General features: G+C 40.5%; 1 protein-coding gene across 1 annotated transcript in view; it reads right to left on the bottom strand.

Annotated features, from left to right (window-relative positions):
* Positions 1-3,788: 3,788 nt before the first annotated feature.
* KCNIP3 (potassium voltage-gated channel interacting protein 3) overlaps positions 3,789-11,082 on the bottom strand; it is a 40,715-nt gene continuing 33,421 nt past the window's right edge. Inside the window, exons 5-8 of the mRNA XM_072402848.1 lie at positions 10,691-10,798; positions 8,468-8,572; positions 5,801-5,863; positions 3,789-4,575 (exon numbers count right to left, since the gene is read on the bottom strand). Of these exons, the coding sequence (XP_072258949.1) occupies positions 4,528-4,575; positions 5,801-5,863; positions 8,468-8,572; positions 10,691-10,798 (324 nt within the window). The 3' untranslated portion in view covers positions 3,789-4,527. The remainder of the gene's footprint in view (positions 4,576-5,800; positions 5,864-8,467; positions 8,573-10,690; positions 10,799-11,082) is intronic.

The following is an 11,082-nucleotide window of genomic DNA, read 5'->3' as shown; positions in this document are numbered from 1 at the left end:
AGAATAAAACCCCACTTACCTTGTTCCGTCACTGTCCCCCACCCTCCAGCTGGTCCCCGCAGGTCCTAGGGACATGTTTGCTTCCTCCAATCTCCATCTGCGAAGTACAGATTCGATCTACGGGGTTTCCCAGTGACGTCAGTGTAGCCAGGACTTGGCGGCAGGAAAGTCAAATAATTTTGTATTGGATTCAATAGAAAATAGCAGTCCAATACAAAGAAATATTCATATAATATATATATAAATATAATATAAATGATACTACAGTTACATTACATGTTTAAATATTTTTTAACAGAGTTTTGTGTTCTGTTATTTAAAGTTTATTATTAAATATCAGTGCGTTATGCCTAAGAATTACAGCCTACAATAAAAAATACATTTCCATGCAATAAATTGTACCACTTTTTGCATTGAAATTTGGAAGGAGGGCTGGACAATGTAAGTGGCCCTTTGGATTTATCGGAGGTCTTCTTTATATCTATAACTCTATAAGGACATTTTTTCCTGCCCCACGACGGTCACTAAAATCAGGGTAGGACTTCTGTGCGTCCAGGGGCAACAGACAGGCGAATCTTAGCTGGCGACTTTTCACAAGTCACAATTTGCATATTAGAGCCCTGCTTAGTCAGCGCATTTCCTGAGATGGCAGATTTTGAGGCACTCGATGTTTTTTGGTTTTCCTAATAGAAGATTACTATATAAACAATAATTAATGGCGACTTCCCAGCTGGAGTGCTTACAAACCATAATGTAACCTGCTCGGTCAACCCCTCATTCCCCCCAAAGTGCAATGTCATCACGTGATCGCTGTCTTATTCATAGTGAGTGCTAAGCCTCTAGCCCTAGAACAGGAAGGTGAAGCCGAATTTAATCGACGATCCCACAAGGGCAAGCAGAGGGTACCGAACCAGGATCTAGTGGCTGGGATAGATCGAAATGGTTCTCCACTGTCTCAGCTTGAAAAGCTTTGACACCTCTGAAGGCTAAAAGCAGATACTACACTTGATGTTAGCCAAGAGGCCGAAAAGCCATCAACAGGGCAACCAATCAATTTCTTTCTCTTTCTTACAACAGGCAATATGGCGTCCACTATCGGGATAGAAATGCCGGGGGGGGGGGCTTTTGGGTAATCACTATCTCGTTCCTAATGTGGGCTAAGCCTCTAGCCCTATAGCAGCAGGTAGGTGAAGCCCAATTTAATCGACGATCCCACACGGCTGAACAAAGGGTACCTCACCAGGATAAAGAATGTGGTACCTTACAAGTAGTGTAAAAATTGTTCTGTGTTTTCTCATAGCTACCATCATTACCAACAGCTATAAACCTTAAGGTTCTAGTAAACTCTGGTTGAGAAACATTGCTCTAGATTATCATTAGTGATCATTTCCAGTGACAGTAAGAATGAACAAACACACTGTTAGTCCTATAGAAATGGCAGGGCCTGCGGGAGGTGTTCTGCTGTGTCCTCCGCATAGAAAACTGCACTGGCAGATATTTGTTGGTCATTTTGTGATCCAACAGAAGAGACAGCTGTACAGATTTGGCCAGAGATGATCATGAACATTCTTCATAGTCAATGAATATCTATATTCCTATACCTCATGTAAACTAAGGCTAGGTACACGCGTCAGATGATCTGATGAATGCCTCAGTGCTACTATTGGATGAGAATCTGGCGTGTGTACAGCACTCCTTGTTTATGGATCAGTCCTGGCGGATCCACAAACAATCGTAATAGAAGGTAAAGGGAGAGAGCACAGCAGGGTGTTGCTCCACGCCAGATTCCATAGAGCAGAACAGCTCTGTATGTTTTGCCATCGTTCAGTCTTTAGTCACTGGAAAGGATCATGAAAGATCCTTTACAATGACAAGTATTGAATGTGTGCACTTAACCTTAGACTTGTATTCTCAAATTGCCATTGCAAAAATCTAGTTAGATTGTAAATTCTTGTGTTCTCTTCAGTGTTATCACCCCTTCCCAGCTCAGTTTCAGTAGAGAAAGGTTCTTTTTTACCTTAGCATATAGGTTGAGCAACGTCTAGTGTATTTGCAATAAATCAAAAATGGCAAGTAGAAGAAAGAAAGAGATTTGAGGCTCAAGAGTTCAATGCAGAAAAGTAATTATGTATTTATACCTTCTTGATCCATACATAATTATCAATACAAATGTATCCCAGCTCTTGTTTGCATTCACAAGGTTGGGATATCCATCCTAGACAATTTTCTAGCACCATACAGTGAAGAGTAAGTACAGAATATGGGACCTGTTTAGGTCACTTGTGTCTCGACGCATTTTCACCAAATGGTGGCTTCTTTAGGGGTTTGCTGTTCAGAAAACTGTATAGTTTATTCACATTGTTGAAGGAGAAGTCTAATAAAAGATAGTTCAAGCTGCAGTTTACACGCTTACTATAGAAATCGATTTTAGTGGTAGGTTTTATATATAAAGGATATATACCAGTGAGGTTGGAAACCATTACATATACAGGTCCTAGAAGTTGCTTTGACTTCAGATCAGAGGAGTAGGACTGTAAAATACAGCATTCATCCCCATCAGAGAAGATGTAAGATTCAGGAGTTTATAGAAGTATGAGGCAAGTAGTAAGTTTTGTGTCTGTGTATTTGCAGCCAAAGGCCTAAATCTAAATCCTAAACAGGTCCCACATTATGTACTTACTCTTCACTGTATGGTCCTAGAAAATTAATGTCTAGAACGAATATCCCAACCTTGTGAATGATAACAAGAGTTGGGATACAACTGGATAAATTTGTATTGATAATTATATATAGATCAAGAAGGTATAAATACATAATTACTTTTCTGCATTGAATTCTTGAGCCTCAAACCTCTTTTTTTCTTCTACTTGCCATTTTTGATTTATTGCCTTCTCATTTCACCTTTTACATATGCTATGTTATTAAGGAGAGGGGTAGGTGTTCTGTAGTCTTCTTGGACACCTAATGTCCTAGGACACCAACTTCATTGTCTCCATTGATCCGGAAGTGCGTATGCGGCAGGATTACCAGAAATTGAGTGCAACTTCCCATTTGGAGACTGTTAGCTACAACACATGCCATTTTCATTCTTTATTTGTCATACACTTGAATCTGTTTACCATTTTAAGCTTTGGACCTAAGTCTTGCCTTGCCCACTTTTGAGAACTAGGCATGTGGTTATTGCAGAAAAGGGCAATACCTGCTCTTATCTCCCAGATGCCAAATGTTGCTGAACTTGCATGCCAGCTTCCCTTGTGTGTGATGCAAATTAATTTGGAAGTTATGCCATCCTGGTATGGCCAATCTAGTTGGCCGAAGATTACATTAAGGAACTAAAGAAAAAGGAAGATAGTGGCACCCTTTGATGGAACGGGAATAGGTGAGTATTGCCGGGTTAATCTGACTTTAAAACAGATTATTTTGGGTGGCTAGTGGTATCTGGAAACTAGAACTGATACCACTAAAACTCCTTGCTTTGTTCTACCCCTGGTATATGGGGGTTTACTAAATAGCTTACTACAGTAATTTACTACAATACTCCCTCTTCCCTCTTTATTCCCCCCTCCAATGAAAGTACCCTAATGATGCACTCCTCCTGGCAGGATAAAGCACCCATAGTGAAACAAGGGGCACAAAGAAGGGCCTTTAAAAATGGCTAACAGGTAGATATCAAGTACAATGGTAATTTAGGCCAGGCCAATCCATACATAACCTTTTTGCATATTTGTAAATGATGCCGTCACCTTAGCTCACATCACTTCATAGTGCTAATGTTCCATTCATTCTAATAATGTGAACCATACATTTTATTTTTACCATACAGGCCAAAAATAATAGCAAAAAAATATCAACAGCAGCAAACATTTCTGACAGAACGTGATGTATTGCTTGGATGGGGTTTTGATGAGAACATGCATAAAATAAATAAAAAATCGGCTCATTCTTTAAAGAAAAAAAAAATTGCTCCAACGAAATAGAAATGATGACCTTGTCGTAACCCTTTCAGTGCCAAAGTGTGACCCCCATCCTGCGGACGGGAGAGAGCTCACCAGGTTCCCTCCTGCAGCTTATACATGTAGGAATGGGGGATTTGTCAGGTCTTCAGGAAGCCCAGAACGCAGAATTGCTGCGTAGAAATTGTGTTTTTTCTAACAAAAGGATGGATGTGCATGTGTTCAGTTAATATGGGGTGCAAGTCATGTCTCTTCATTGGGTTCAGGCAAGAGCGGCTTTCTGTAAAAATCCCTGATTTAAGAATCCCAGCTCTTGCAGAGATATATGTGCTTTTTTATCCTCTAATAATATAAAAGAGTCCCTAAAAAGGTGAGTTTGTTACTGTGAGGAGGAAGGGATCAGTGCAAACAGGCAGGCAGTAAGAAGGATCGTCTGTTCCCTGGGAGAGGAATTACTCCATCCATTGACTCATTGGTGACACAAGGAAGAGGGGTGTCTGTGATCCAAGCGTGGACATACGCCATTGGATGGGTCCTTTCTAGTGCTGGCATGGGTGGAGTGTCACATCGCCTTTTAAATCACATTTTCAAACAGTTGCATGGATCTCATGATGTTTTCATCCTGGGGAAAGAAACATACACTTAATTGCCAAATTATCTTACAAAAATTTGCAATGTGCAGACATATTCTTGTAAATAGTTTTTATGCTTTTTTGGAATAGAAGGAAATGCCAATATTTGGGTCCTAATTAGGTTTGGTCATCAACATGCTGCTCAGATGGCTTTTGATCAGCAGATTCTTGAATTCCACCAAAGGATGAGTGGTGTAGGGATTATTATTATCATTATTACTACACAGTATATAGTCCCAACATATTACGCAGTGCTGGGACTATATAGAAACACGGGGAGAACCTGCAAACTCCATGCGGGGAGATTCAAATCTAGGACCTAGTGCTGCAAAAGCCAGAGTACTAACATCTGGGCCACTGTGCTGCCCACATGGGATCACATAGAAACCATAGCCGTTGCTTTGAGGCCTGGGCACCCAGAAACAAGAAGGTTCACTCAACAGTTGCCAAATATTTCCCCACAGAACTGGCAGTGCAGCATGCTGGTAAGTATTATATTTACCTCCTCCATTTCTGCTTTCTCCTGCCTGGCATTACAGTCCGAAATCTTATGATCCTCCTGACATCTTTTGTTTGTCCCCAATCCCTCCATATCATAGTCATATGCCATGGTCCAATGGTTTCAGGGGCAGGGAGCAGAGGAGAAGTGGAAGGGTCAGGATTGGACTGGAGGTTAATATTGTACTTATGTGCCCTGCGGCCAGATCTGGGGGGGGGGGGGTCACAATAAGGCTAAACACTAAAACAAGGGAGCACATTAATGGAGAAAACTATATGTGGAAGCACCAGAACAGGGGCACCAGAAAAAGAGGATATATATGAGGTGTGCATTTTAATGAGGGGGAAGAGGAGCATCCAGAATGTTCTGGCAAGACAGAAATGGCTGCGCTACAAGTGTCCATGGCAGTACGTTTTGTAAGGGACTTAAATTATACAGGGAAAATATAGATGGAACAGGTCTACATGGTAAATCAGACCTTCAAAATGCAGTAAGCCAAAGCAATCAGTAAGGTCTGCATTCCCTAATGTACCCCTTACAGGCAGTAAGTTTTGTGTTCACTATTGCAAAATCATTGAATTATGAACCCTCGGCAGTTGCTGAAGCGTTTTTGTTTCTTTTTGTTACTGTACTGTGAAATATTTATGTTTACCAGTAACATTTTCAATTTCCCCAAAAAGTTAAATATTATGGACAAACAAGGTCAAAACAATAACCTTTTGGCAAGTCTCCAGAAATTCATCGATGGTCACAACTCCATCATGGTTTCGATCCATTTTCTGTAAAAGAGATCAAAAGTAGAGAAAAATACACATTATATGGTTAGAAAAAGAGGCTGTGTGTGACATTTTAGCCCAACCATAGACATCTTTTATTTATCTCATGAATTCATTTTTCAAATTCCTTACTTCTTCTAGTGGTAAGATCTTATTATTAGACTTGTCTGGTGGTCCTTATAAGCTTGCTGACGTACACTATATGGGCAAAAGTTTCTGCAACCCTTATAAAATTGTTGTACATCTCATTCCAAAACCAAACTGGTATTATGGAGCACCTATTTCCTACCTTGTGCCTATAACACCCTCCACTGATATTGCACAAAAATCTTGCAATCAACAAGTTGAGGTCAGGGCTTTGTGTAAACCACTTCAATACCTCCACACGTTTTTATGGCGATGGCTTTGTTCATCTGGACTTTTCAAAGGGGTGTACACATAATTTTTGTCTACATAGTGTAAATTCCAGCTGCATGCCAGTGTCAAAGCTTGCCAAATGAGTATTTAACCTATTATTACCAGAAGGTGATATACGATTGATCTTGAAGAGGGTCTCTTTAAGAGCAACTGTATATCACATTTATGGTAATAATAAGTTATGCACTTGTTGCCAAATCATTGATTTTACAACATTCTACCCCCAGAATGTTGCATGGTGTTTCTTGTCTAGATATTCAGAAGTAGGGATGAGCAAGCGAGATTTTAAAATTCGTTTTCACGGCGAATCAGGCCGTTCTCGCCCACTGAACATAGGCGAGAATGGCCTGTGTAAAGTCGGCCGTCGAGATTGGATATTTTGGGACCTGCAAGAGCAATCAGGATATAGAGCTGACCTCTTGCCTGGGGATTACACACAGGAGGATTCCCAAGGCTGCATTCATGGATGCAGCCCCTGTACTCCTCCTGTCAATGTGCGATCCCCGGGCACTAGAGGGTAAACGAGGGCTTGCCCTCATTTAACCTCTAGTGCTGGGGGATCTCACACAGGAGGATTCATCCTGAAGGAATCATCTTGTAATGATTTCCTCGATCTATCGATGGGTCGGCGAAATCGGTTTGCGGAAATTTCGCAGACCCATCGGAAGTTCGATGAAATGGGTTCATCCCTATTCAGAAGCCCCTATAGGACTTCTGCTAAGTGCCGCCATTTTGGATATATAGTATTTACCTTTGCTTCTGAAGATGCTGGGAAAACACAGACAGTCCCAGGGAACTATGATATTCAAGAAAGGTAGAGGGCTGTGCTAGGGAATTTACACTCTGCCAAATACTCCAGCACAATTTTTTTAGCCAATTTTTTTAGTTTCTAGACAAATTGCACGAGAAAAGAAATATATTTGAAAATGCATATATGCATTTAAAATACTTCATTTTTTTATACATAATTTGATGACGGTCTCCTTAACCTAAAGAAGTTATAAATGAAGATCTTTTGGATATGTTGTAAAATGTAACTTTTCCTGTTAGATTTAAAGTGGAAAAACACTTTAGTATAGAATTGCAAGCATGGAGGTTGTTTGTGGCAGAGGAGACTGGCTTGGTCCCTTCTGTAATAAAACAAATGTACCTGATTTGTTCAAAATCTTCCTGTAATGTACACGTAACTACTTTTTTACAGTTTAATGAATTAACTCATGCATGCAAAGCAAAGGGGTTACATCATTCTGACCTGGCCAGTTAAGATGGCCTTAAGATCCAGAACCCAGAAGAGGATGGGGTGAATATGCTGGTACCCATGACAGAACAAGGAGGGGTGAGTGTGCCTAAAAAATTGCAGGTACATTTATTTTATTGCAAAGGGGACATCACCTTTCTCTGTGGCAATAACAACCTACCTGCAAGTGTTTAATTTTGTTGTACAGTTCTGCTTTAAATGTCATAGCAGACAGAGTTTAGTTTTTATGATCTTGTTTTTATTATTGTTCTGTAATATATTATTGTATGCCTGGTGTACCCTTTGAACATTAGCAAACACTTGTTCTATATCAGGGGTCTGCAAAGTTTTATGGCCACTAGGCCATTTATGGGGTGAGCGGGAGCACACTAGGCCGGACCCGCCCTAATGGATCTGCCCACCACCAGGGAACGCCCCCTGAAGTGAAATCCCTATCCTCCGTATGCATTGCAGAGGAGAGGGATTTACCTTCAGAGAGCTTTCCCTATTTACCGCAGCGGTGGAAGTATCAACGCCGGCAACGGTAAATAAGGGAGCAACTGCAAGGGGGCGGCACCGGAGCTCCAGCGGCTCTGGCACCGGTAGTTTCTAACGCCCCCTGGCCAATTTGGAGTTGTGGGATGCTGGCCGGCATTAGGCCGGATCAGCCAGGGGGCGTTAGACCGGAACGAACTACCGGCTAGGCTGTATCTGGCCTAATGGCCGGAGTTTGCCAACCCCTTTTCTATATGAACAAAATATTAATGATAATACATGTAGGATGAATTCTGCAAACCAGTCAATTGGAATAAGAAACTGAGACAAAATGCTAAAATGATTTGGTGGTCTTGCATATCCCAGGTAATGACCATTTTTTCTACATAAACTGCTAAATGTTCTGCAAAAGTATAAAGCATAACAACACATGTCCAGTAATATAATATCAAACTTACCTGGAAGAATCTCTCCACGTGTTCTATCGGTGCGTCATCTCTTAGCATAGGGTAAGTGTACCTTCCCATCATGTCGTAGATGGACTTCATTATGGCCAGCATCTCCTAAATGTGATAAAGACTTAAAATGTGAGAATTTAAGGGTGAGTTTCCTGTGTGAAAGGTTATTTTTTTATTTTGCAACCTTTGATTCATGATTGTACACATGCTGCAGTTTTAAATGTTATGTTAGGTGCATAATTGTTTCTCTGCTTGTTGAAAAGAAATGCAGTCATGCAAGTGTTTTCTCAGACTTCCTTACACCAATTTCTTACACCAAGACACGGCCTAGCAAACCGGTAATACCATTACCTCTGTACTTTCTTCTATAGTACCTCTTGACTTCTCTAATGTACACTAGCAGAAAAGAAATGTTGGGCAGCATATCAAGCAATGCTTTAATTCTATTGCTTTGAAGCCATACTCCTTCCTCCTTTATGGAGCTAAAGTCCCACTCTAAACATTTGTGATTCAGGCAGGTGGGTATTGCACAAAGGGGCAGGTGATGTCGCTTCTGCAATAACTGTTCTCATCTGCCTGATCACCGGCAAGTAAAAATTTGCTAATTTTTTAAATTGCAAATTTTGCTGAGCTGCACATATGCAATATGTGTGTTGGTTGCTCGGGAAACTCTGCAATCCCTGCTTCACTTTGTGCATACTGGGAATGAATGAACTCCACACAGCTGCTCAGGAGTTACGTCATCCTGGCACAGAAAATCAAGATGGCTGAATACCATATTCAGGAAGAAAAGAAGGAGGATGGCGGTGCTCTGCAACAAAATTGGGATAGGTTAGTAATTGTGGGTTTAGTTCCGCTTTAAGGTGCCCCTTTACTCTCTTTGCCTGCAAGTATGTATCCCATGTATAGGTAAAGCTTAACCAATTTAGCGAAAAAAAAATGATTAATTTTTTTACCTTAATTTTTTTCTCCCCTCAACCAATAAATTTTAGCAGCTAAAGTCTCAGTGATGCATGTTGGGATTGATGGTTGACTTAGCAAAACCCACCCTCTTCCCTGCTCGTCACCATTTTTTCTTGTTTTTGTGGGATGAATGTTGCATGCCCTCCGCCACACACAGTTATGGCAACCCACTAATCACCAGCATGCAAAAATGGCATTGAGATCCACATCCTGATGCCCCCATTGTTACTATGAATGTAGTGGAGGTGGTATGAGAACTTTAATCCACACATGCACAGAATTTTGCAGACGTCAAAGTGTGAGAGCAGAAAACTACACCCCCCAGCTCATCCAGAACAAACTGGCCACTATCAAAGCACAAAAATGGAAGTAGGTTTATAAAAAGAAATAGAATGTAACTGAGTCTAATTTTATATATAAAACATTTGGTAAGCCATATGGAGAGGGTAAGGAGATTTATTTTAAGTCTAAAAGAGCAGACTGGGCCCTCATTCAGTCAATTCGCTGTGGTACTGCTGGGGGGGCTCCGTGTCCACGTGCTTTGAGTTTATGTCCATAGGTGAATGCTTCTTGCTTTCAGGTGCATTCCACCTGCATTTTAGATTATAAAGAAAAAAAGAAAGAAGGGCCATACTATAGTACAAAGGTACGATTTTACTTCATTGTTACAAAAGAAGAGCATCCAGTGTGACATTTCATCAGATCAATGAATATCATGTATAATCTTAACTTTGTACTATACTGTAGCCCACAAAACCCCCCTTCAGTGCTCACTTCTGAGCACCATACTCTCTTCTTTATATAATCTTTAGGGGTGGGTTTGCCATTGGATGGTTCCTTTTACTATATAGAATGCATTTTAGGTCAGTTTGTGATGCTTCTCTGTGTCTATATGCTCCAGATCTCCGAAAACTGATGACAGACTCTGTTCTCATAAATCTTTCTTTTTTATATAGGGCAGGCTCTTGCGTTCATAAATCGCATTTTTTTACCTGACAAGAATTTATTTTGGCCATCAGGCTTAGGTAAGTATTGTTTGTAAAACAGTGCCTGGCCCGGGCTTTATGTGACAAGAAGTTTGAGAGACATTTGTGGGCTTTCATGTAGATTCCTTTCATGGCATTGGAGAATCGTATAGTATATAACACCTTAGATATCACCAGGGCACTGCATAGTTCTCATTTTATACCTAATAGTAATATATCTAATAAATTCAGTTTTGTTGAGTCATGAAATAAACTGGAAAACAAGCTGACATACCTCCTTTGTGATATATCCATCCTTATTTATATCATACAGATTAAAAGCCCATTTTAATTTTTCGTGGACACTTCCTCGTAATAGAATGGACAGGCCAACCACAAAATCCTATAGGGCAAAAAAGAGAAGAAACAAACATTATATTTATATTATATACATATATTATATTTGTTGCTTCTGTATCTGGTGCAGATTAATATTATACAGTATTTATAGCGCCAACATATTACGCAGCACTGTGCATTAAATAGGGGTTGCAAATGACAGACAGATACAGACAGTGACACAGGAGAAGGAGAGGACCCTTCCCCGAAGAGCTTACAGTCTAGGAGGTGGGGGAATTTCACACACAAAAGGATGGGAGATATGTAGTGTGGGAAGTAGTGATGGTT

The sequence above is a fragment of the Pyxicephalus adspersus genome, chromosome 2 (assembly GCF_032062135.1).
Source record: "Pyxicephalus adspersus chromosome 2, UCB_Pads_2.0, whole genome shotgun sequence".
Taxonomy (NCBI): Eukaryota; Metazoa; Chordata; class Amphibia; order Anura; family Pyxicephalidae; genus Pyxicephalus; species Pyxicephalus adspersus.
Note: the sequence above shows the minus strand (reverse complement) of the source record. Positions and strands in the feature narration are given on the sequence as shown.